The following is a 27,721-nucleotide window of genomic DNA, read 5'->3' as shown; positions in this document are numbered from 1 at the left end:
ACATTCCATCCCAAATCCACAGAATATACATTCTTCTCAGCAGCACATTGCACTTGTTCTAAAATTGACCACATAATTGGAAGTAAAACATGCCTCAGCAAATGCAGAACAGTGGAAATCATAACAAGTCTCTCAGACCACAGTGCAGTCAAATTAGGACTGATGCTTAAGAAACTCACTCAAACTGCAATTATACAGAAACTGAACAACCTGCTCCTGAATGACTACTGGAAAAATAATGAAATTAACGCAGAAATAAAGATGTCCTTCGAAACCAATGAGAACGAAGACACAATGTAGCAGAATCTCTGGGTCTCATTTAAAGCAGTGTCTAGAGGAAAATTTGTAGCACTAAGTGCCCACAAGAGAAGTGAGTAAAGATCTAAAATCAACACCCTTACATTACAATTAAAAGAACTAGAGGCACAACAAATTCAAAAGCGAGCAGAAGACAAGACATAACTAAGATCAGAGCAGAACTGAAGGAGACAGAGACCAAAAAAAAACCAGTAAATCCAGAAGCTGTTTTTTTTTTTAATCATCAAAATAGACCACTAGTCAGACTAATAAAAAAGAAAGGAGAGAAGAAACAAAGCAATAAAAAATGACAAAGGAGATATCACCACCAATCCCACAGATGTACAAACTACCAACATAGATTACTACAAACAACTCTATGCAAATAAACCAGCAAATCTAGAAGAAATGAGTAATTCCTGCACACTTAAACCCTCCCAAGACTAACCTAGGAACAGATTCAATCCCTGAACAGACCAATAACAGGTTCTGAAATTGAGGCAGCAATTAATATCCTACCAACCAAAAGAGTCCAGGACCAGACTGTTTCACAGCCAGATTCTATGAGGGGTACAAAGAGAAGCTAGTACCATTTCTTCTAAAACTCTTCCAAACAATACAAAAAGAGGGAATCCTCCCTAACTCGTTTTATGAGACCAATATCATACTGATACCAAAACCAGGCACAGACACAACTAAAAAGTAAAATTTCAGGCCAATATCCATGGTGAACATTGATACAAAAATCCTCAATAAAATACTGGCCAATCGAATCCAACAGCACATCATAAGTTTATCCTTCACGTTCAAGTCAGCTTCATCCCTGGGATGCAAGGCTGGTTCAACATATGCAAATCTTTATAAACGTGATCCATCATATAAACAGAACCAAAGACAAAAACCACATGATTAACTAAATAGATGCAGAGAAGGCCTTCCACAAAATTCAGCAGTCCTTTATGCTAAAAACTCTCCATAAACTAGGTATAGAAGGAACGTATTTCAAAATAATAAAAGCTATTTATGAGAAACCTACAGCCAGTATCATACTGAATGGACAAAAACTGGAAGCACTCCCTTTGAAAACTGGCACAAGACAAGGATACCCTCTCTCACCTCTCTTATTGAACATAGTATTGGAAATTCTAGCCCGGGCAATTAGACAAGAAAAAGAAATAAAGGGTATTCAATGAGGGAAAGTGGAAATCAAATTGTCTCCATTTGCAGGCGACATGATGGTATACTTAGAGGACCCCAGCATCTCAGCCCATAATCTTAATGTGATGAGCAACTTCAGCAGTCTCAGGCTACAAAATCAATGTGCAGAAATCACAAGCATTCCTATACACCAGTAACAGACTAACAGAGAGCCAAGTCATGAGAACTCCCATTCACAACTGCTACAAAGAGAATAAAATACCTAGGAATACAACTAACAAGGGATGTAAAAGATCTCTTCAAGGATAACTACACACCATTGCTCAAGCAAATAAGAGAGGAAACAAATGTAGGAAAAACATTTCATGCTCATGGTTAGGAAGAATCAATATTGTGAAAATGGTCATACTGCCCAAAGTGATTTATAGATTCATTGCTATCCCCATCAAGGTGCCATTGACTTTCTTCACAGAATTGGGAAAAAACCACCTTAAATTTCACATGGAACCAAAAAGGAGCCCATATAGCCAAGGCAATACTAAGCAAAAACAAAACAAAAAAACCAAAGCTGGAGGCATCAAACTATCTGACTTCACACTATACTACAGGGCTTCAATAACTAAAACAGCATGGTACTGGAACCAAAACAAATACAGAGGTCTCAGAAATAATGTCACACACCTAGAACCATCTGATCTTTGACAAACCTGACAAAAACAAGCAATGGGGAAAGGATTCCCTATTTAATAAATGGTGTTGGGAAAACTGGCTAGACATGTGCAGAAAGCTGAAACTGGTTCCCTTCCTTACACCTTATACAAAAATAAACTCAAAATGGATTAAGGATTTAAACATAAGACCTGAAACCGTAAAAACTCTAGAAGAGAACCTAGGCAGTACCATTCAGGACACAGGCATAGGCAAGGACTTCATAACTAAAAGCAATGACGGCCAAAGCCAAAATAGACAAATGGGATCTAATAAAACTAAAGAGCTTCTACACAGCAAAAGAAACTGTCATCAGAGTGAACAGGCAACCTACAGAATGGGAGAAAATTTTTCCAGTATACCCATTTGACAAAGGGCTAATATCCAGAAGCTACAAAGAACTTAAATAAATTTATAGAAAAATAACAACCCCATAAAAAAGTGAGTGAAGAGTATGAAGACACACTTCTCAAAGGGACACATTTATGCAACCAAGAAACATATGATAAAAAGGCTCATCATCACTGGTCATTAGAGAAATGCAGATCAAAACCATATTGAGATACCATCTCAAGCCAGTTAGAATGGCGATCATTAAAGAGGAGACAACAGATGCTGGAGAGGATGTGGAGAAACAGGAACGCTTTTACCCTATTGGTGGAAAATATAAATTAGTTCAACCATTGTGGAAGACAGTGTGGGGAATCCTCAAGGATCTAGAACTAGAAATACCATTTGACCCAGCAATCCCATTATTGAGTATGTAACCAAAGAATTATAAATTGTTCTATTATAAAAACACATGCACATATATGTTTATTGCAGCACTGTTCAAAATAGCAAAGATGTGGAACCAACCCAAATGCCCATCATAGACAGACTGGATAATGAAAACGTGGCACATACACACTATGGAATACTATGCAGCCATAGGAAAGAATGTGTCATGTCCTTTACCGGGACATGGATGAAGCTGGAAACCATCATTCTCAGCAAACTAACACAGGAACAGAAAACCAAACACTGTATGTTCTCACTCTTAAGTGGGAGTTGAACAATGAGAACACGTGGACACAGAGATAGGAACATCACACACTGGGGACTGTTGGCCGGTGGGGGTTTAGAGGAGGGATAGCAGGAGAGGAGGATAGGGCAGGGATAGCATTAGGAGAAATAACCTCATGTAGATGACAGGGTGATGGATGAAGCCCACCACCATGGTACATGTATACCTATGTAACAGGCCTGCATGTTCTGTACATGTAGCCCAGAACTTAAAGTACAATTTAAAAAAAAGAATTCTAGTAAACAAATTATGCTTACCTTTGAAGCTATTGATTAGAAATATTAGGAAGAAGTTTTCCTGAAATGAGGAGGTATGTCCCCAGTTTCTCTGTGAGATGGAAGAGCAAGTGTGTCCTGACGATCCGTAGTTTCTTAACCTTCAAAGTCCACATGATGCCAGAGTGCTTCGCTACATCCAGAATTTCTGTTTGGCCAAGGTAAAGAGGTGTCAGGCCCATCTTAGCAATATATTGGGATGCACCTCCATAAAAAATTTGTTGTGTTAGTATTGGATTATGACCCAAAGTATAAAAGAAATACCCATGAGCCCATACTGATAAGAAAAATGATCAACTAAATGGGAGAGTGAGATAATTTTCCCATGCAGCAGAATGCCAAACAATTTACATAGATATTCTGCTTACAAGTGGATAGAACAGAACTTCCCACTCCTTAAGTTTGGGATGCATATAGTGACTTTCTTCCGAAGAGGACAGTTCAGAAAAGTGGGTGATGAGAAGAGTAACTTTACAGTGGAGAAACGTGACAAACGTTACCGCAGCCAGGTGACGAACGGTCACACCAATAGTATAAGGCAAGCTGAGGGGATGTAGTTTTAAGATCATTTCGTGAGAACGGTACTTTACCTCTGTGGTCATCCTTCCCAAAATCCGTAACCTCAGTCAACCCCTAAGAAAAACATCAGCCAGACTCAAATTTAGGGCATTGTACAAAAATAACTGACGAGTCCTCCCTCCAACTGTCAGGGTCATCAAAAACAAGGAAGTCTGAGAAACTCACAGCCAAGACATGCTTAAAATGACAAATAAATAATGTGGTAGCCTGCATGGGACCCTGGAACAAAGAAAAGGGACGTTAGCTGAAAACGAAGCAAATCCAGTGAAGTATGGGCTTTAGTTAATAATACTCTATTGATTATTCATTAATTGTGACAAATAGGAGTTGTTAGTAATAGGGAAAAATGGGAGTTCTGTGTATCTTTGAAATTTTTAGGTATATCTGAATTATTCTAACATTTTAGTCCTTCTAAAGGATTTTATTACATAATTGTGTGTTAGTTTAATCTCCACACTGCTTAATGAAATTTATCAGTTGTATTTGTGTTTGATTACACATGATCTCAAGTTGACTGGAATTACTCAGATGTCTTAATGCAGCTGCTGCAGTTGTCATAAGGTTGATTTTTCTACAATACACACAGAAATCATTACATTATCGCTTAATTTTTGAAAAATAATCCTGTCATTATAAACTTGCAATTCTTTAAGAAAGTAGAAAGGTTATAAGATGTTATGAGTCATAGTGTATTTCCAGTTTCGAAGTAATCAGACAAAAATCATTAAATTAACTAAGTAAATTGGCATACAATTTTAAAAAAAAGTACTTTTGAGAGGACCAGTCCAGACAATGTGTCTGTAAGATAGGCTTTACAAACTTAGTTTGATTAATTTTTGTTTTTCCGAGGATTTGATTCTTTTCAGTAATTACTGTTCTGTTTTTTCTGACAGGCTATCAAATGTTGGCTGCCTTAAGCTCCCTGTGAATTGAGTTATTCTCAGTAATACTCTGTATTATGAAGGCATTATTTGAGTGGCTGTCCAGTGTGATCTGGTTATTTGGAGTTTTACATAAAACAGGTGGTTCTTTCCATCTCACTGACATTTCTTATTATCCAGAATTCACCATCCTTTTACTATGGCTTGTCATAAGCAGGCCACCACACACAGGGCTCTATCCTATAGTTTGCCCCAGTTTATTTGGCTTTTCATTTACATTCTAATCTTTTCTCTTAGATACTCCACATTCCCTTGTTTTTGGACTTTATCAAAGCTTGCTATATGACTATGTGTTTATTACACTGGGAATAATTCCCGAAAGGCTTTGTAACAGCAAGTCATATTTGTTTGGCTCTGTGAGATGACCCAGACACCTCTGATTCCAATCAGAGGGGCCATTTACTTTGAGTGGACATGAGGCCAATGCTCAGAACCAAAGAGGAAGCAGCCTGTGATGTGTGATCCTGCAATCTCAATGCTGCTCAATGGGGCCATTTCTGCTGACCCAGTACCTGGAGTTGACGCTGTTGGTCTGTCCAAACCTCTGTACTGATTTTCCTTGACTTAGATGTGATGCTTTGATCTTGAGCTGTTGTACTCTGACTGTAATTCCACGAGCACAGGCTTTGGCCTCATGTAGAGCAATGTCTGAATTCTGCCTCCATTGTTTGTTACCTTTTTGATCTTGAGGATGTTACTTAATCTCTGTGGGTTTCAGTTTCCTCATCTGTCAAAAGAGAATAATAGCACACTGGCAGAGTTCTTACAACAATTAGATAAAATGTCTCCAAAACTCCTTTAGAAAGCCTGATTCTGTATCATGGACACTAACTATGAGGCCTGAGCAGAGTCAAGAGAAGGATCTGCCTTTGATTTGGTTTTGGGTGCTAGGGGTCATGTGGGAGAAGAGAAACAGAAAGAAGAGATACAAGGCAGATAATGGACTCTGGGCAAGGATTCTGGAGCCTCACACCTGAGTCTGCAGCCTGGCTCTCCCACGTGTTAGCTCTGTGGCCTTGTCATTATTGAACTTCTCTGATGCTACAGTTTTCTCAGCTATAAAGTGGAGATTGCAAGTGCCTCAGTAGACATGAAGTGCTCAGAGCAGTGCCTAGCGTGCAGTGTTCACTGTTCAGAATTATTAGGCGTGTTCTTTTCCGAAGGAAAGAATACGTGTAAAAATAAAAGACTACGCCAGATAATCCACTTACTCGTAAATAGGTCTTTTTCCAGCCTCAGTAAGAGTATGAAAATCATTTTGGCCTTTTTAATATACTCATATAAACAAAAGTTTCTCCTTTCAAAGAAGTCATAAGAAGAGGTGCTACATTTATGTCAGTATATCAACATATTTGAATAATTATTTTTCAGTTTTCCTTAGATGCTGGAAAAAGATATTCTTTTCAGTATCCTCAGTAATTACAAATCTTTGTCTTTGAATACAGAGTATCAAGAATTAAGCCAAGTCTATTAAATTATTGTGTTGATAATCTGTCTTCTAGATGTATAGTTTTGTATACTCGTACAGTTTTATACATTTTATAACTTTATGATCTTAATAAAACATACGCATACCCATTTATACATAAACTGTGTGTGTGTGTGTGGGTGTGTGTGTGTTTTGGAAAAGGGGTTATTGGGAACCAATGTTTAATGTAAGCTGAGTTATTTTCATGAGGATAAAGTCAATCATTAAGTCACACCTCCTATAAAAAAATCACATGTGATTTCTTGCATGTTTCAGAAGTTTTAAAATAAAGCCTAGTTAGGTTTTTGTCCTTATGGGACACATTCTACATGAAGCATGCATTGAGTCAAATGGAGTAAAAAATAAACATCTTTTCTTTCCAGTGTGCTATCCTTTTCTTCCCTTCCATATGTCTGTATCCTATGGACACCGTAATACTACAGCACTGATCTTGGGGGACCTGCAGAAAAGGCCATTAGATGCAGGGGTGGGGGTGCTGTACTTCAATAAGACGCTCAGTGTAACCGTGGGCGTAAGCCTGCCACCTCTGTTGCTTGAAAAAGCCTCGCTGCTCACAGGGAGGGGAGTACTAAACACTGGGGTCTATTGGGGGGAAAGGGGGAGGGCCAGTGGGAGGGGGAGGTGGGGAGGGATAGCCTGGGGAGAAACGCCAAATGTGGGTGAAGGGGAGAAAGGAAGCAAAACACACTGCCATGTGTGTATCTATGCAACTGTCATGCATGTTCTGCTCATGTACCCCAAAACCTAAAATGCAATTAAAAAAAAAAAAAAAAAGCCTCGCTGCTTTAGCAGCCAATGACATATCTGTATGCTCTTGGCATCCTGAACGTGACCACTTTAATTATTTTAAGGTTTCCTCTAAAAGTCTGCCTTCCTACTGGAATGGAGATGTGGTCGTTTGTGCTAATTGCATTTTAGAGTCTCTATTATATTGGTTACAGTAAGCGAATGTTTACAACATGTGTTCAAATCAAATGCCACTGGGCACTTAATTATGTGACAATTTGCTAGCTAGGTATATTTTGCAAACATCAGAAAGCGTCAGTCCATCTCCACATCACTCTCTATGTCTGGGCTATGTGTTCATCATATAGTTGTGGCTTTCTTTTTTCGGGCTCATTGAAGTGCTGCATGCCCAGTGCTATTCAAGCCCAGAATCCTGGCTTGAGAGCCCTCTGCCTTATGCCCAGAAAGGGATTTGAGACTGAGATAATATTGTTGCACTAGGGTCTCTGCCACAAGGCTTTTAAGAATGAGAGAAACTAAGATACAATATGACTTGTGGATCTCAAGGATCATAAACTGCTTGGATCACTTACCTGTTCAAAGCAGAAGATCTTCAAAAGCCAAAAAATATGCCTCCTTTCTGACATACGGGCACAGAGCCTGGACACCGAGGGACCGCCTCTGTTTTGTAGAGAATGATACTGAGGTCAGAATGGTGAAGAAACACACACAAAGAAAGGCTGGACCAAAACTGGGCCCAGATTTTGAGAAAAGGAAAACCACGATTCCTATTTTAATTTTAGTTCTTTTGATCTAAGAGAAAAACTGCACAGTCTAATAATATACTTAGTAAAAAACACCAACAGTTGTACTCTGTGAAGGTTACGAGGACTGGATGTGTCTTAGAATGTGATCATGGAGTTAATTTTACTCTAAGGCAAGATTTTAAGATGAACTGGTGTTCTCTTGTTCTGACCACATGCCATCGTTCCCTCCCCCCTCACTCGAATGTGAATAGTATTCCCATTGTGGGAACTACTGATTGACATCAAGGCACTCTGTTGTCATGGCTCTAGTTAAAAAATGTGAAAGAAACTACATCTTTTCAACCTAAAGGTTCTCTCTGTATAGTTAATTAAAGACATTTTAAGAAGACACTTGGATTATAGGAAAGTGATGATATCACGTTATGACATTTATTCCTTACACCAAGAATCTCAGTAATTGGTTCACCTATTCAAAACTGTTATTTTATCAGAGGCTAAAGATTCCAGGACCCCCAGAGTCAGACTTATCTAATTTCCCTAATTGGCATAAAAGAAAAGAACTCTGGACATAAGAACTTTTTGATTTGTGAACATGCCATTCACTTACTTGTTTTAAAACAGAATTTAATGTAAAACTTATCTAATGTTAATAAAAGTCTATAGGAAACTTTAGCCAGGGCTTAACCACTGGCTAATATACAATTTATTCCATTGTATTAAGAAATTTAAAAGTTTAATGAAGATTCCACAGCAATATAAACTATAGAAGGCAGCGTAGCTCATGGTGCATATTGTAGACTCTCACTTTACAACAAAGGAAACTAGAGCCTAGAAAAAGATAAAATGACCTTTCTATAATTATATAGAAGATAAACAGTCCACAGCAACACCAATACCAGATCCCATAGCTTTGACTTTTAGTCCAGTGTGTTTCCCAGTGGACCAGGCTATTTTATGTAATGAGAGTTATTTTATTCTAAGCAGTGCTGTTGTGATAGGTGAAAAACAGAAGGTGTATTCATCACTTTCCAAGAACTTCGCTCTCAAAAGTCTTCTATCTTACAATGGATAGATGTGTGTATTTACACGTGTATCTACGACTCCTTTAAGAATAGCTTACTACTACTTCTTTCCTTCAATTATTATTATTATTTTGTGACGGGGTCTCAGTCTGTTACCTAAGCTGCAGTGCAGTGGCACAATCATGGCTCACTACAGCCTCTGCCTCCCAGGCTCAAGTGATCCTCCCGTCTCAGCCTCCTGAGTAGCCAGGACCACAGGCACACACCACCATGCCTGGCTAACTTCTGTGTTTTTCAAGAGATGGAGTTTCCCCATGTTGCCCAGACTGGTCTCAAACTCCTCAGCTCAGGTGATCTTCCCCTCAGCCTCACAGAGTGCTGGGCTTACAGGTGTGAGCCCTTGTGCCTGGCTTAAACATGTTTTAAAATATACTTAAAATTTGATCATACATGGTAACCCAAGCCAGTAACACAACAAAACCAGTCAAATAAATGCACAGTGGCACTGTCTGAAGATGGCAGAAATGTGATTTAAAATATCTTACCAATAAGTGCAGAGTAGTTAGAAAAGAAAAAGAATAAAGAAATGTGATTTAGGTCAAAGTGTAAGAACGAAGGCACAGGTGAGCCTAGTAAGAGTGCCCACTAGGAAAGGGAATTCAGGTTAGGCTGCACTAACTGAAACAGGGTCAATTAGAACGAAGGAAGTTAATAGGACTGTTTTGCTTCGTGTGGCCACATCATGGGACCCTGTGTTATGTTCTGTGGGACACATCATTGAAAGCACTACTCATCAACAGAAATCTATTCCTAGGCTCTGAAACTGAATGTTGAATAGACTAGAAGTCACAGAGTAATGTCTAAAGAAGTTGCAGATATTTTGTATAGAGAAAGAAATTCTGGATGGAGGATGATAGACGGGGAGGGACCATCATGTGGAAACCACGCTAGATCTGAGCTGCCTAGATTTCAGTAACTGAGGGACCATGATGTGGAAACCACACTAGATTTGAGCTCCCAAACTTTGACATCAAGGGCTAATAAACAGAAGCTCCAGTGAGGCTCCCACTATCATGGGGTAGGACCTTCTGGCCCAGGGTTTCTTGGTCTTTGCTTTGTTTTGTTTAGAGACGGAGGCTTGCTCTGTCACCCAGGCTGGAGTTCAGTAGCATGATCTCGGCTCACTGCAACCTCCACCTCCCGGGTTCAAGGGATTCTCATGCCTCAGCCTCCTGAGTAGCTGGACTTACAGGTGTGCCAACACGCCCGGCTAATTTTTATATTTTTAGTAGAGATGAGGTTTCACCATATTGGTCAGGCTGGTAGCGGACTCCTGACCTCAGGTGATCGGCCCGCCTCGACCTCCCAAAGTGCTGGGATTTTAGGCGTGAGCCACCGTGCCCGGCCTTGGCCCAGGGTTTTAAATACTCAGGCTGTTGCATTCAGCAGATGGAACAGCTTGTCTCTCTCCCAGGGCCCTGCGTTTATAGTCACCAGTGGTGTTCCCCTCGAGCCTGGATGATGACATGAAGGAGGTTTTAAAGGGCAGCATTCACAATTTAGATTTGCAGTCGGACCAGATGACCTTTTTAAGGTGCTTTCCAGCACCTGGGGTTTTATGATTCTATTTCTATCATGCATCTACGCTGGGTATGTGTCACACTGTTTGAAGCAAACACTGAGAATGAACACGAGCCCAGTGTGGAATGTTGATGGCGCTCACATCTATTTTGTGTTTCAATTTCTGGAAGCGGTCTTTGTCTTTGAGGCAGTTTGGTCCCTGACCTTCTGTAACATTTGGAGCACAGCCACACTGTCTTTGTTTACTGTAAAGTGCATGGAAAAACCGACTTCCTGACAGTGCTCTGCAAAGCCTAAGGTCAAACCACTCACAGGTGAACAAACACAGTTCTTCCACCTTAAACTTGCCATTTGGTCCCTGTAAAATGGACAAGGGTAATAACGTTGGGTAGCAGAGAGAGGGGAAATCAGTCCTCTGCCAGCAGCCAGCCATTAGTCACTTTGTCAGTCTACTTTGGGAAGGGCTCATCTTAATTCAAAATCCATTCTGAAGACGTTAGAAGGCATGACATGCAGTTTTAAGTCCTCTAGCAACTCTACTAAATAAACCTAGAGGCCCTGCCGTCGTTCACACTGTCAGCACATCATTAATGTTTCCCAGGACCGCACAGATAAAGCAGCATTCTTACATTCTTACTCGCTTAAAGGACTGAAGAGTCACATTCATAGAATATTCACATCATGCAAGCTATTTCTGTTATGGTAAGATCTCCAAGGGGCTTAGGTGGGTTGGCTCCTGTCAAGAGAGCACACCCTTTTTATTTTTTTAACTAAACTTTTTTTTTTTTTTTTTGAGACGGTGTCTTGCTCTGTTGCCCAGACTAGACTGCAGAGGCATGATCATGGCTCATTGCAACCTCCACCTCCTAGGCTCAAGTGGTCCTCCCACCTCAGCCTCCTGAGTAGCTAGGACTTACAGGTGCACACCAAATTTTTGTACCTTTTTTTTTGGCAGAGACAGGGTTTTACCATGTTACCCAGGCTGGTCTCGAACTCCTGGGCTCAAGCAATCCACCTGCTTTGGCCTTTCCAGGTGCTGGAGTGAGCCACTGCCCTTACCCCACCTCCCCTGCTATTTTTTTACTATCATCAAATGCAATAGCTTCCCTCTGTAAAAGGAAGGGAAATGTCTTCCTGAATAAGTGTATTGTAAGCTCTGTAAGGGCCCTAGACAGTGCCTACCACACTGCCTTAGACTAGCAGGTCCACATAATGCATTTGTGTGAACATCATCGAATCAAAGACCCTGCTCACACAGTTACTCAATATCACTTATTTGTGAGATCCAAGTTTTCTTCTATTTAAAGGATTAAAATTGATCTAAAGTGATATAAATGACAACATTCCCAACATAAATTTACGTTTTTCTTTTTTCTTGAAATAAATTCAGCTTTGGCTGTATTTCGCTATTTTTTTTCTCGTTCTCTCCCTCTTTTTTGCGGGGGGGTCTCTAGAATAAGCAGGCTCTTGAAATGCCCTAGTTATCTAACATTGCTCTTGAACTCCACTTACAGATGATATACTAGCCTTTTACTAAAATATATCTGGGTATTAAAAGCTCAATTCTTTACTGCTGATGAGAACGATTATTAACACTTTTTTTCCCCAGCTATAATATGAAGCAGTAACACCCCTTTTTACTTCCACGGCCAGAGGCAGTATGTCACATTAACCTTAATTAACTGCCCAAGAAATGAGCTATGTTCATTACTGTAGTATTCTGGTTAGCTAAGATTGTGTGAGAAGGCTGATAAATGTCTGTGGTTTCTCACTTGGCTATTTAAAAAAAGTAAAGAATGGTGAAGTACGTTAGTCCGCTTACCTTATCGCCCTGATACGTGCAAGCATTCTGAGTAGGGATCCAGATGCAGAGAGCATGAGGCTGCAGTTAGTGGGCAAGGATGGATTTCGCTGGGGCAGAGTGGAGCCAACAGCCTGACCAAGATCAGCCTTTAGAGAAGCATCCGAGGCCTGTGGTGGGGGAAAGCAGGTAGCATGTGAAATCCAGGCCAAAGGTGGAAAAAGAAAATAAATTCTGTTTCTTTATAAGTAATGGCATGACAGAAGCCAAGCCACATAAGCCACTCAGATATCCTGTAAATTACTGAATTCACTGTAGAGATTTTTGTTATATGTGGCATCATCACTTCTGATGTTCCCATTTGTACCTCCATCGCCTTCGTTTATTCATTATTTTAAAAAGATATATCAAGCACTTTGCTAGCTACTGGGGAAAGAACATGAATGACGCAACTCCTAAACTCAAGGAGCTACATTATCTCTTCATCTGCACTATAAAAAATCATTGCAGCACTGTTTACAGTAGCAAAGACCTGGAACCCCAATGCAAATACCCATCAATGACAGGACAAAGGAAGTGTGGGACATAGACACCATGGAATACTATGCAGCCATAAGTTGGTGTCCTTTGTAGGGACATGGATGAATCTGGAAACCGTCGTTCTCAGCAAACTGACACAAGAACGGAAAACCAGCCACCACATGTTCTCGCTCATAGACGGGTGTTGAACGGTGAGAACACATGAACACAGGGAGGGGAGCATCACACACCAGGGTCTGTTAGTGGGGACTAGGAGAGGGACAGGGGGTTGGGGAGGGATAACATGGGGAGAAATGCCAGATGTAGGTGACAGGGGGATGGAGGCAGCAAACCACATTGCCACGTATGTACCTATGCAACGATCCTGCATGTTCTGCACATGTACCCCAGAACCTAAAGTACAATAACAAAACATGTAGAGTCAGCTTTACCATCAACTTCTGTTTTCCAAGAACACCACAGTAATGTCATTTCTTTGTAACACGACCAGCATCCATCTCAGTTTTCTTTCACCACTACCGAGGTGTGGGCACCATTCCCTCTTAGCCAGGCAACTGCAGAAGCCTCTTGATTAGTCTCCTTATGTCCAATCCCTTTCCCCCCATCAGTCTTAGCTTTATCCTGTGGCTCTCCTCAACCTAATCCCACTTCTACAGAACTAATACCCTACTTGAACCACAGTGATTCCTGCATCCACCTTCAGGCGTATGCATGTATTTTCACATACCTGGTCTCCTTCCCGCAATTTCTTTCATTTCCAAAGCACGACAGCATGTTGGTTAAGACCATGTGCTTTGCCACTTACTTGCTGTGTTTTGCCACTTACTTGCTGTGTAGTTTGGACAACTTATTTAACCTGTCTTTTGTGGTTCTGTGTGTATATCACTGAAAATAACTTATTAAAAATATTTCCTCATAAAATTCAGAAGGTTAATTTCTCTAAAATGCTTACAATAGATGCTGACACACAGAAAGTGCTGATTTTTAGCGACTGCCATTGCTATTGTTGTTAATACCTAAACACCGCCCTACTCCCTGGCCAAGTATTTATAGCTCCCTGCAAATCCCAAGGAACTCTGGGAACCTCCTCAGAGATTTAGGTAGAAGTATCTGTTTCCTTTTCAGGCCTTCTATGGCACTACTTATCTGACCTACATTTAGCAAGTAGACTGAGACTTACTAAATATTTTCATGGGAAATAAAACCTGAAGAAATGACTAGCAATAGAATATAATAAACAGTAACGATAGAAAAAAGTACCACAGGCTCTATAGAGTATATGCTCTCTGAGGGCAGGGACAGTGCTTCCTGTGTCTCTGCTTAATTTTCTTAAGAAAATTAAGCCATTTTTTTTCTCTGATTCAATGGAGGATGTGATTAGAAGATCATTAATAATAGACCAATCTGTTTACATAGACAATGTATAATCAGATAGTAGAGTGTCTTGACTGGTAGTATATGAACGTGAAGAAATAAGGAGCCACCTTGGTTTTGGACAGAGGGTTGTCTAGCCCATCTGGACAGTACCTGGATGTCATGACTGTGTTGGTTTGGTGGGATTAGTTTGGCAGCAGGCTGCCAAATGGAATGAAACAAAGAGGGTGACCTGAGAGGAGATCATTGGGTGGGAGGGTATGAGTACCTGAGCTTGGACTCCAGGAATGAACAGGGAAGAAATCTTAACTCCAAGAGCAGATGGTAAAGAACAAATAACTAGGATTTGGGAGATCACAGAGGATGCTGAAGAGGCAAGGGTAGAGAAGGTGACTGCTGGATCTCTTCCTTGGTTAACTTTGGAGAATTCAAATTGGGAAAAGCTTTTCTTGAAGGACAAAAGATGTGTGCATTTACTAGACCTTGAGCTCCAAGATGGCAGAGACCATGCCTGTCTTGATCATCACTGGAACCCCAGTGTCTGCGACCATCCTTGACACCCTCTTACAGTGAGAGGCTAAAAGAGCATCTGAAATTAATTAGTGGCCACTTACCTTGATATCTACACAGTCCAATAAGATACATTGTAGACAATTATCTCCCACCTGTTTAACGATTCTCCAGTTCTTGTTAGCTGGCATAATCAATTTTGCTAAAAAGCCACACGTCTCACATCTTGGGAAGGATTTCCCAAATAGGCAACTTGCTTAATTCCAGGATGAGTGACAGAATCTGCAGACCCTGAGGCCACCTCACTCATATCTGCCTTAATGTAACTGGTAAAACATACTTGACAGTACATCACCTCCACAGAAAGGTGCCCCAGAAAGCAACTGCTTGCTCCCACCCTGCTGAGAAGTAGCAATCTCCATGTGGCTTAAGGGCTCTAGCTGCAGCCATGAACAGTGTTATAAAAATATCACCACCATTTGCCAGCATGAGATGCCAAACTGCCAATAAGAGACAGGTCGATTCAATGAAGCAGAAACGTTTCACTTGTTTTTAAGATCACTCGCGAGAACATCATTGCTATGTCTGCCTTTAAATAAGAAATTGCATTTAAAAAAACAGAAAGAAAGAAAAACCATCTCCTCTCGTCTCCCTACAAAGGGACAAGGTTTTTCCCACTCGGGTGAACATTGCCTGTGCTGCTTGCCGAAGAAAGGGAGCAGTCTTGGCAAGCATCTTATTAGTCTAAAAATAAATTATTCAGAATGCAGGTTCAGATACAGATCGCAGGGAGAGATAATAGAATTGGTTTTCCAAGCCTGATCATGCTATGAAGACGTGGTGTGTGCTTTTCAGGAATCCACTTAAGTGGAATCAGCTTTGACTAATACAAACTAGAAATAATATTGCTGCCATCCAGCTTGTGTCTGTGGTACCGCATCCTCAGAATGTCTTCAAGTATCCATGGCCTCTTTAGTGTCCGTAAGTGTGCAAATGGAAAAGTATGTATGTATTCCCAAGCAGGCTTCAGTGGCATGCTTCCCATTGTTCTTTTAAGGAAATGTCTTCCTGGCCGCCGGAGCGGGGCACGTCTCACTTGAGGTTTGTGTCCCTCCTGCTCCCCCTGCCTGGGTGAAGCAGTTGACCACATCAGCCGCCGACTGCAGTTTGTCATGTGGCTTCTCATGTGATGCTGGGTCTGCAGCACTTGGGAGCTAGAGCCTTTGTGACTGGCACTCATGGACAGACAGTGGTGTTCAGGGACAGAACCGATTTTGGAGGGGGCGGGGAGGCCAACAAGCCAAGAAACGTCAGAAATAAAAGTCGCATGAAGTACCCTGATCTCTGTATTCTTATTTTTTTTTTTTTTTTGAAATTTTATTTTAACACTCTTGCTTTTTTTATGGTTTGTGTCTGTTTTTTTCCACCCCCGCTGGCGCCGAGCTGCGCTGTTTTGTGTTTCTTTCTTTTTTTTTTTTTTTTTTTTTTTTTTGTAATTCTGAAGCCAGACCGTCTTTCCTCACAGCTCCAGGGCGGCATCTCCGTGGGCACGCCGAGCTTCCCCTGGTTACCTGAGCTGCTCCTGCGTCTCCCGCCCGGGCTTCGCCGTGGTGCCCGGATCCCGGAATCGTGCGTCTCCGTCCTGCGGAAGAAGGCCCTGCTGGCGGAGCTCTGGCCGGGGTCTGCTCCCTCACAGCTGGGCGAGGGGACCTGCAGAACCGGGTGAAGCTGCAGAAGACCTGGCGAGGGACGACCAGAGAGAACGCCAAGGATGGGGAAGGGGAAGTTAGGAATTCCATCCATCCAGTGCCCACCGGTGCTCCGCAGGGCAAGGGCAGCCGTGGCCCCTGCCGCATGCGCCCAGCTCGGGCTGCTCCCAGGGATTCAGTCTGGGGGGACAACCCGTGGCGAGATGTGGTGGCATTTTACCTCAGAGCGCAGCTGAAGATGGATAAACAAGGCATCTGATGTATCTGCCTGGGAAGGCAGAGCTGGAGAAAGGCGGAGTGAGGGAGCGCGTGCAAGGCAAGAGGAGATGCCGAATGCCGGGGCGATTGTCTGCAGCTCGCTGTGCATTCTCATTCTAGGAGGATGGCATAATTTATAACCCGGCACATGGATGGAGGAACTGTAAATCCTAGTCTGGACGTCCCCGGCGCTGTCAACGAAGGAACTGATGGGCTAGGTGACTGTACCAGTGTCCCCAGAGAAAATCGCAGCCTCGCAGCATGGATTTAAATGCATGTGCATGCGTGTAGAGACATGGAGAGAGGTTTCTGACCATTTTACACAGGAAGTCTGTCACTTTGCTGGATCGGGCTTGATTGCAGCTTGTGTTTTCAGCTCCAGCTCAACACCCATTTCCTGACTAGTGAGACAGCATGGCCAAAGCAGCTGCATGCAGAATTTTCTTTTTACTGTGAAAGCAAGCCCTCTCTGTGTTAACTCCTTCCAGTTCTGAGTGCTCTGTGCTTTGCTAGGACCGATGGTGGGGTTTTGTTTTCTTCTCCTATAAATCCCTGTAAACACAGCTGTATTCAGTAATGGCAAAAAATTCTATCCTGTAAATAGAAATCCGATCAATTTAATCAAAATAAATGTATCCCAGATGACTTTGAGACCAGCTGGCTACCACAAGCTTTAGATGCTAAATACTCAGTGGAGATAAATACTGTGTTATATTTACATGTTTCAGAATGCTGGGATCAGCCTGTAATTTGCAAAAAGAAACTCTTTTCTAAAGAGGAGAGGTGGTCCTGCCAGCCCACAGCTAGGCGGTTAGATACAGGTGTAAATGTTGTTCATGTGATTGGCAGATCTGCCGTGTTGCATTTCGAAAGGCATGTGCCATAAGGCGGAGTATGTCCATTGTCAATATGGAGAATGCTTGTTTCTAACTTGCTGTTTTGGAGAGCCCAGTGCCCTCTGAGTAGATTCTGGTGAGGTTGAGGGTAGGCACTGGAGGCTTGTTGTACTTTCAGATGTGAGGACTGGGGTTCTCCAACCCCAGCTCAGTGGAGTCAGCCAACCCTGGGGGTGAGGAGCTTTCCCAGTTGTCATGGGGAGCTCTTCTGGGACGCCTGTCTGGCCCTTCCACTGTTTGTTACTAATTCTACAAAGGCAGCTCTGTGTGCTGGATTATGTTTGGCCAGCTGTTGATGCATTCCTGCGGGTGGGGCTGGGTGAGGATCTTATTACTGTACTTTCAAACTGTAGATGGGTGTGCAGGGATAGCTCGGAAGGAAAGGAAAAGCGTAAGTTACGGAATCTGATCGAGCATACCCCCTTCTCCAGATAGCCCTAGAGTGAATCCAGAAAGGGTTTAAAGTCAAAAGAGTGAGTGATTAGGGGTGGGTGGCATGAGGGGAAGAGAATGAAACGGAGAGCGCGCGCAAGAGAAAAACAGACTTGGAACTTCAAAGCTGCATAGACAAGCAGAATGTCAGCAGCTTGTAATTAGCGGTTCATGGTTGCGTCAGTGACTGTATCTATCCAAGAATAACTATGTGATGTGTGCCACAAAGTGAAGAAGATAGTCATAACTAAGTTATCAAACCCAGTTCAAACAAGGGCAAATGGATTAGGAAGTTTTCTATGTTTGTAAATCAAATGCTGATTACACAGAGAAGTCTTGCTGAATTCTGTATAATTGAAGGCTAAATTATCAATTTGTCAGGGGGGATATGTTCATTAAATGAAACTGTGAACCCTTAAACATGCAAATCAATCATGCGAGAATATATCAGTGCAAGCTTTATCAGTACGAGATATTTTACTAAACGGCCGAAAGAGCCACTGCCAGTCTCCTATCTCTGTATCCGTACATCATTTGTGTGTGTGCATTTCAATAGAGAGAAGTCAAAAGTTACACTCAAGTAAATATAAATTAAATTCTGTCATTCCCATTTTAGAATTTAAAAATCAACTGAGGAGTTTCGATTTTTTTTTTTTTTTTTTTTTTAATCTCCTGAGTTTAAACCTTGAAGGAGCTTTTGCTGTTCTGAAGCCAAACAGCAGCTAGTCAGTAATCGCTATGGGAAGTCAGGGTACCATGGTTGTTGAGATTTGAAGGCCACGCTCACTTCCCTCCCTGTCTCCTGTGCTTCGAGATTTTGGTGCTACTGCAGCCTCCACAAAGAGATGGTGGGAGGAGCTGATTGGTCCACAGGCTTAGAATGTTTACTCTTGTTTGTTTTCAGGCTCCTCACGGCATTCATTCTGTATTTCTATTTGTGTTCATGCCGCACAATTACTCCTGACCTGCTTTGTTTCTCTGCCCAAGGAGAAGTCAGTTTTAGTTCAGCTCTTTAGTTTTTGGGTAATATGTGCATACGTATTGCATTACCCACGTATGCGTTTTTCTTTTTTTTAAAATGTGGATTAGGGAAAATTGTAGGCATGGAGAGCTGTGTATATTAAATCAATAGCTTTTTGAATCACACGTAATATAATTTAAATATACTCACTTTGAGGTTGCCAAAACTGACATTGTCTGAGCCCGTTTAATTTACATCTTCACTTTAGTCAAGAAGCGGAACCTGCCAGATCAGAATAGTGTATTCTGTGCACCCAACAGGGTGGAAGACATTATTTTGTTTGTGTTAGTTCGAACAGCTGGTCATTAATGCAGTCCCCATTTCTAGAGCGAAGTGCTGCTGGACATGAATGCCTGCCTGATTAATGCTGCCCCTCCGAGGGTCCTTCACCCAGCAGTCATGCTCGCAGCAGAATAATGTAGCATGATGTGATTGCACTCTAACAGGATAGTATGTCATTGTGTCACCAAGCAATTGAGGTTATTATGGGGCAGGGCAGACAGACGGGACAGTGGGGTTACTAGACCGTAGCATTTTTAGAAATACAGGCCTGACCTACTTAGAGTTATTCTCTCTGGCTGGCAGCTGCATGGTACATAAAGTCTCCTGATTGGCTGAGGCTGTTGCTAGGGGGGAATTAGCATGAATTTTTCCACACACAGACTCAGTGGCTGAATGATAAAAGCTGACTGGAATTAAAGAGATTTGGTTTAGTATTATACAGATTTATCTGCCTCCTTTTCTTTCTCAAGTGCAGAGAAAGAGTGCAAAACACAGATTTTGTTTCCATTTGTTCTTTGACCTTCTTGTTCTCTCTCCCTCCTCTCAAGATGCCCGAGGGGAGGAGAGCAGGACAGTTATGAAATTCTGGTTCATCTCTTACTGTTGGGGTCATGGAAACGATGTTGCAAATTACAAGATATTTAAGCTTAAAGACTGCTGGGAATGACTACCAGAAGGTTAGATTATTTTTCCTCTTCTGTGCACTAAGCTGTATTGAAGTTGGGTATGCATCTTTCATGCACTGTATGTTTATACTCTGTTTCCCTTTTGGGCTTGAACAAAACATTTATATAAATTCCTTTCTATCCAAACAGATTGAAGCTTGCAGTCTCTGGCTTGTTTAAAATAAGGTGGTCAGGATTCCAGATTTAGACAGGAAAAAAAAATATGTATATATATCACTTTTGTTATTACAAAATATTATTGGCTGTCTTTAAAAAGCCAGCCTGATGTGGATGCTTGTGGATGAAACCTAACTACTCCTACTCTACCCTGTTGGCTTCACAATGTATAGGAAGACACAGGTTTTTCTCCAGAAGAAAATCTGCCTGCAGAATGTATCTGGAGGTTGTTTTCCTTGTTGCTGACATATGCACGGCCATGTAGACAGCTCACATAATCAATTTTATAAGATGACCTATTTTTTCCCTTCTCGTGGGTCTCCAAGTGTCTGTGCCTTTTAGTAGATATTTTCTAGAGGGGGAGTTTTGATAGATCTTTTTAAAGTAATCTGAAAAGCCATCAGGAGCAAAATTAAAGCAATACATATTCAAGAATCCTGTTTCTTATTCTTAATTATATGCTATCTATGCTTAAACTTCAGTTTCTTTCTGATACCTTTTAGTGCTGAAAGTAGTGATTATCCTGCCTTTTAGATTTGAAATTAATTTTTGTGAGAACATACTGGGGTATCACAAGTAAACAAGATGCTGGAAAAGAATAATAGAGATTCTTATAAACTTGTCACATTAGATTTTTTTTTTTTTTTTTTTTTGGCCACATGAAAAAGGCAAGAGAAAATTTAGGTGTAGATTTTTCTTTTCATTTAGATTTTTTAAAACATTCAGAACTATATAGATACATAATGCTTTTAAACAGTGATTTCTACTTATACCAGAGACTACAGTCAAAACAAAACAAATTCTCTAATGGTGTCAGAGCCAAGAAATCTATCATATATATTTAAAATCCAGCAGTGTTTACTTTTCAGCATATAAATAAAGCTTATCAAGCTAAAAAAAAATAGCGTATATTTTCTGATGTTATAATTGGTAGATACACCTCACAACCTTTAAGAGTCCCCACACAAACGTTTATTGTAAAGGTTTCCAACTATACTAGCAATCTTTCTTAATTGAATAAAATGTCACTTGATATTTGTTGAATAAAAGATTACCTTATCCTAAGGTGTACTGCTCCTTCCAAAATGAATCAATTTATTATTTTAATCAGTGAATTTTTTGTTTTGGTTTTCTTTTACAGTATTTGCTTAGGTCACTGGACAATTATTTAAATATTTAAATGAAAATATATAGAAATGAAATGTCATTTTAAAATTACTTAAGGAAAAATGTCAACATACTTTTATTAACATTCTTTAATAAACATATGGCTAATTTATACGTAAAGCACAGCCTGTTTGATTAAAAATAAATTGATCACATTGAAATGGTTCAGTATAAATCTTATTTGGTTGTTTAGGTTGCGAAGAATTTTTCACTGTTTTTATTCATTACCAGGGAGGTAAGTATTCAATAAGTCCAAACAAAAACAAAACAAGCGTGTTTTAAAAAGCCATTTATGCTGACTTAGCTAAGCTTAAGTTTATACTTATACTGAAGCTCGAGTCCCAGATATTCACTTAGACAATATAATGTCATAGTATTCATTTCATCCTCTGCCATTCATTAAAAAGCCAAAGGAGCAATCACCTTCACTCATTGCATCAATCATTTATTTGTTAGGTATTTATTTTCTGCTCACACATGAGGCTAACTTCTCCAGTTATAAGGTTCAACATAGACCAGTGAGCTTTTGGTGGGATTGGTGGGTCAACAAAAAAGGGATTAACCAAACAGTTGATTGTTGTGGGCCACCTAGCTCTAGTGGACCTTGTGTTAGTTTCCCCGACTCTGTTGTGTCTGATACCTAATGTTACTTAGTCGTAGAACTTTGGGGAAGAGCTGGTGCCCTTACTACCAGATGCTTGGAGATGATCAGCTGTCCTGATCTCACAAACAAGCTGCATCTCTTCCAAACCATCTCAACACTTTTATAATACTAAAGATCTATCAATAAGTCAGAATGTGCCTTTTGTGAAGTCATAAAAGTATAATGTAACTCCGAGATTTTTAACATCACTATTTAAATGGGTAACAGCATTTCAACCATAATACCTGAAGAGCCCAAACTATATACTGCCAGAGACCTTATCTGATTCCCTCAGCCTGACACCTCCTGGACCTCCTATCTTATTAGAACAGTCATCATGTGGTGGTATTCTGTTAGTCTGTTTCCCCACTATGTGCCAGAGGCACAGAAGATGTTTCATAGACATTAGTTGATTAACAAGTGAATGAATGAGTGACCTGATGAGTGTCCAGAAGACAGACTTTAGAGTAGAATAATGAAGTCTTCTACCTGTGGATATATCAATGGCACAGGGCAGAGATCAACAAAGTTTTTCTATAAAGGGCCAGATAGTAAATACTTTAGGCTTTGTGGACCATATGGTTTCTATAGCAACTGCTGAACTTGGCTGGTGTGACTAAAAAGCAACCATGGACACTAGTAAATGAGTGAGTCTGGCCGTGTTCCAATCAAACTTTGTTTACAAAAAGAGGCAAGAAGCTGGATTTGCCTGTGGGTTACAGACCCCAAATATAATAATTACCTTTGATATTTTGAGGCTATGATTTACACCTATAGGTTTAGGGTAGACAGTGTATTTAAAAAGGAGGAAGATTTCAAACAATGCAATAAAAATTAAGAAAAGGTATTAGGTATTATTTATTTGTGATGAGAACTCAGTGCTAATCAACCAGATTTTCTTCTCTCACTGATGACACAGATGGGATGATTTATTTTAAAACTCAAAGATGAAAGCAAGGATTGTTACTCTTTCTTAAAATATACTGGTATTTTATTGCTCAATGTGTAAAAAACAAAAGAATGGAAAATTTTTACCTTCAAAATTATTTCTCTAGTGTTGGTTGCCTAGGGGCAAAAAGGAAGTCCAGCCTCTTTGTTTGAAGAGCTGGCACAAAATTTAAAATGTGTCAAATGGTAACGCTGGAAGCACAGCCACTGTGTTTCCTGTTATCTTTTGCATATTCTTTTAATCAATGTAAATACCGTGCCACTTCAGCAAACTAGGTCAGATCTTTCCTTTGTCCCATCTCTCTAGTCCCTTCTCTGTTAGTAATTAATCTGCAACTTCAGAGGTTCTGGACGAACAAACCCTTTTCCTCCTTTCTCTTGCTCCCCTTCAGCCCTTCCTGCTGTTGGCCTTCTATGTTAATGGATGATGTTGGAGGCAGTAAACCAGGACGGAGGGTGCTCTAAAACCATGGGCCTGGGAATTAGGCAACCTTGTGTGTACATGTCACTCCTGTACCCACCAGCTGTGGGACTGGGGACACTTTAATGAACTTCCCTAAGCTCAATTTCCTCATTCATAAACTAAGGTAATGATAATACTTGCCATGCAGAGGTTTTTGTGAGGGTGAGATGAGATTGTGAACATAAAGCCCTCCTAGCACTTTCGGAATGTGCAGCATAATTTGACTCTTGCTTTTATAATGGGGAGTTGTTCTGCCATTAAAGACGTGTGTGATTCTGCATTAGGCTTTGAGATCTTGGTGGCATCCTTAAGGGTAATTCTCATTAATGAGAGGCATCACCTAGAGCATTTATTTTGGAGAGTTGGATATCAGAAGTCCTGAAGTCAAGAGCAGCGCAGATACAGGAACTTAGAATAAGTCTGGAGGTATCCAGCATATTTCAAGAAATTGTGTTCTTACCGTTTCACCTCTAATTTTTTGTTGCTGTTGGCTTGGTGTGTTTCAGCATATTCTCGTTTAGGATTGTCCTAGAAACACAGTTTGTGTCTCATCTGTTTTTAGAGCAAGACCAAAGAAAGATGGAGCAAAAAAGACTGCCCCTCTACCAGTAGGCTGTGATTTCCGTATTTTAAAACTGTGCTCAAGGCTCATCTCCAGAAAATTTATCCTGATTAAGTGGGGCTTGGGAGCAACACATGTTCAGAAACATTCATCAGTCTTCAGCTGACTTTGTGTCCAGTGATTTCTTAAAGCACATTTGTTCATCATCACCTAACTTTTCTATCACTTCCAGGTCTCTTACGTTCCGCTTTAAGTTTTTATGGCCCCAAAATGTGGCTGAAGTTGTCCTCATGTGAGTGCCCGTGAGATCACAAAGCAAAGCACTTTTAAACTATTATTTTTGCTTTTTACCTCTCTGATCACCTCCATTAGACTGCAAATATCAAAGGGAATATCTTAATATGATAGTCTCAGCACTAGAAAAGCCATAGGCACATTCTAAGTGCGCAATAGATATTTGTATAAAAAATGACTGTCACAGGCTTGTTCTTTCTGCGTATTCTAATAATTTATATTAAGTAAGTCATTTGAAATATTGCTGAACTATTAGTAGTAACTACTACTACTAAATTGATGGTGAAATTCATCAGTTAATCTATCCCAGTAATCGTAGAATATCACTTAAAAACAAAGGGTTCTATCCACACAGTTTTGGAATTAGTAAATGAGAAAATACGTTTACTCTTGTTACTCTTTCTGAGATTGGACCCAACTAATTATACATTTCCGTCTAGACAGCATGCAGCACAGAGATGGAGAAGAGAAACCAAATTTTTTAAAGCAGTAAAAATAAGAAATATTCCAAAGCAAGAATGATCATTCTTCTTTTGTAGGGATTTCATAAAACATGTATCTTATTCTGTGAGACGTGTTCTTAGTTCTAACAAACCATTGAGAAGCGTATTAAATGAAAAGTATTCAGGAATCATCAATTGAATGTGATATTTGATATTTTAGCTTGTCTTTCTATTTTTCTTAATAAAAAAACCCTTTAGTTCTCTAACAGAAAGATTAGAAAAATGTTACTTTCCTAACCCCCAAGGCTAAAGTATATTAATAACAGAGAGGTTCGAGGCAGGAGGGGTGGGGGTTTTCCTGGGGTTTTTTCCTTGCGGCTGCCAGTGGCTACAAATGGCCATGTACCCCAGGGGAAGTGAATGCAACAGCATGGGAGTGAGAGCTTTTTTGTGTTCTCTGTCAATTATTAGGTGTGAATGAATATTTTGAAAGAAGCCAGTACATAAAAATGAACATTTGGCTAGTGCCTGATAGAAGTGAGTCTTTCTCCGCCTCTTTTCTTTTCAGACTGTTTGATATTCGGACTTCAGACTCTGCCTACCCCTCTTGTTATCAGAGGTAGACATCAGTGTTACAAAGGACACTCGATAGATATGGGTGGACGACAATGGGTTTACAATATTTTTTCCTTCTCCGGCTACTACAGGGCGGTGTTTTCCCTTGCTCTGTTACAGGGAAGCCTTTGCTTCATCTTTTTTTTCTTTTTCCAGGACTGTAGTAATTATACCGCAAAGGCTCTTTGGTTTAGGTTTTTAGTTGTAAGAATAAGGAATCCCAATATTGTTTCCCAAGAAGGACCACTGATACTTTTAATTTTATGGTATTTACAGAATAAAAGGCATCAGAGAATTTGAAATTTTTATAATTTTAAGGAAATCTCTTTATACTCCTTTACTGGAAAAAATCTCTAGATTTTTGCATTTCATACTTTTAACAGAAAACATGGTGGCAGCAGTAGTATTTGGTGAACATTCATCTTCAGGAGAATTTCAGAACACTTAAATAAAGAATCATGGAAGGCCTGGGAATTTTTTGGCAACACATATAAATATAAAAGAAGAGAGTCTTCTATCAAAATATTAATCACTTAGAGCCCATTGAAATGATGGCCAGCAAACAGAATTTGAACATTGCATCCCTCCTTTTGATCAATTCTCCATGTTGCTAAGTGTTAGAAATCTGGGGTACAGGACTTGTCTTCATTCTGGAGTCCTGTTTAGAGTTTTGAGGAAGCACTTTAGCATGAAGGATGGTACTGTATTGTTGGGAATTTTTATTTCCAGGATTCTCTTTAGAACCAATGTGCCAATTTTTGCCTTCTTAGTCACATGTACGGGTAGCAAGGTAAACATAGATTATGGTCTGTATGTTTACACAGCTGCTTTTTGGGGATTGGTTTTTAATTAGTAGAAGGATGGCGTGATGTATCATGTACTCAGTCCTTACAAGAGCATTTAGTTTAATTTTCTTTAGAGCTATCCATCAGATTCTAAGATCCATAGGGACAAGTTTTTCAGTTTAGCTCCTCATTATACAGTGCCTGGCCCAGCAAAAATGCCATATACACATCTATTGAATGAACTGGAAGTGGGAGTATGTTAAGATATTTTAAACCAACATTTTCAATATAAACCAATAACTTTCTGTTCAAAATGTAAAAATAAAGTTTATCCCTGCAATATAGTTTTATTATGAATTTCTCACTTTCATTTGTGTGAACTAAAATTTTCTCAAGAGAAGTGGCATTTTAACCATGCAATTGCTTTTTGTAACGCTTACTGCTATAGGATGGTTGCTTACAGAGAAACACTATTATAGTAGTGATTACTTGAGATTATCATTTTTCTTCTTTATAAAATCATTCAGTATGATTTGATTCATTTTGAGAAGTATCGATAAAGAGAATAGGTGGCACCATTTATTTTCCCTCTGAGCAGAAGACTAACTTAGAAAGGTTATTATTATATAATCATTTGTCTAGCAGGAATTAGAGTAAGTATCTTAGAATGGAAGGGACCTTAGAAATAATCTAATCCTCCCACTGCCAGCCATTTTGCAGATAAGGAGATCGGGTCATGAGCGGTTAAGGGAGATTTGCCCAAGGTCACACAGCTAGTTGTCATCCCAGCTAGAACTGCAGCTCACTTTTTTCTTGATTCCAATGTTCTGCCCTGCTATATCTTAGGCCTTGTTTCTGTGGTTCAGAAGTTGTCTACGATTATTTTATTTTAGAAGTTATTTGAGCTTGTTCATCACCTAAAAAATGTATTAATGAGAGCTCACACAGGGAAAATATGAAGAAATACTGTTGGCATGCAATAGAAATACATATACAGTAGCCTCAAGTATGGTAAAATTCAACATACTGCATCAGAAAGTTCATGGACTGGAAATTAGAACTGTGATTATCAACCTGGCTCTGCTGCTGACTAGCTGTTTGAGCTTAGCTGGATCGTTTCTCTCTCCAGAAACAGTGAGAGAATACCACTCTGATAGTTGACTGAGGTTGCCTCTAGTTCTGTTCCTCCAACAGTCTATCTGTGCCCAGGAGAAGTGGTCCTGTATTTTTGAAGCTGTGCCCAAAATATCACTTTATTCAGCCATGGTCTGTGAACTGCCATGAATTAACAGAAGTCTATTTTGAGGTGGACTAAAGACATGGCAGTTGAAATTATATCAGAAGAAACTGTTCCCGTGCTGCTGGTTCCCATCTTCAAGGAACAGGAAAAGAGTCCTGGGTCTGAAGCTCTACTAGATTTTTAATAGTTTTTTTAACCTCTGGAACATAATAGGAATATGGTTACCTTTGACCAGTGTTTCTGATTGGGTGACATTAGATGAAAACACAAAAATAAATGTGTATCAC

General features: G+C 40.2%; 1 protein-coding gene and 1 long non-coding RNA gene across 19 annotated transcripts in view; one reads left to right on the top strand and one right to left on the bottom strand.

The window, feature by feature from the left end:
• LOC103792230 (uncharacterized) overlaps positions 1-27,721 on the top strand; it is a 585,886-nt gene that overhangs the window by 507,312 nt on the left and 50,853 nt on the right. For 2 of the 17 annotated variants that reach the window (XR_013533643.1, XR_013533650.1), the window contains one exon: positions 4,977-6,614. The exons of 10 other annotated variants lie outside the window; for them this stretch is intronic. This is a non-coding gene — a long non-coding RNA (uncharacterized LOC103792230). Of the gene's footprint in view, positions 1-4,976; positions 6,615-16,043; positions 20,110-27,721 lie in introns of those variants that run through there. 5 more of the 17 variants (XR_013533653.1, XR_013533656.1, XR_013533651.1 and 2 more) reach the window with 3 other exon arrangements.
• Positions 4,762-27,721, bottom strand: part of LOC118152744 (uncharacterized) — an 89,233-nt gene continuing 66,273 nt past the window's right edge. The window contains exons 1-4 of one of the 2 annotated variants that reach the window (XM_078368208.1): positions 14,939-17,009; positions 12,432-12,580; positions 7,833-7,920; positions 4,762-5,751 (exon numbers count right to left, since the gene is read on the bottom strand). In XM_078368208.1, the coding sequence (XP_078224334.1) occupies positions 5,719-5,751; positions 7,833-7,920; positions 12,432-12,580; positions 14,939-15,025 (357 nt within the window). In that variant the 5' untranslated portion in view covers positions 15,026-17,009 and the 3' untranslated portion in view covers positions 4,762-5,718. Of the gene's footprint in view, positions 5,752-7,832; positions 7,921-12,431; positions 12,581-14,938; positions 17,010-27,721 lie in introns of those variants that run through there. The other variant, XR_013533638.1, reaches the window with a different exon arrangement.

The sequence above is a fragment of the Callithrix jacchus genome, chromosome 4 (assembly GCF_049354715.1).
Source record: "Callithrix jacchus isolate 240 chromosome 4, calJac240_pri, whole genome shotgun sequence".
NCBI lineage: Eukaryota > Metazoa > Chordata > Mammalia > Primates > Cebidae > Callithrix > Callithrix jacchus.
The sequence above is the reverse complement of the archived record's forward strand: the minus strand, read 5'-3'. Positions and strand labels throughout refer to the sequence as shown.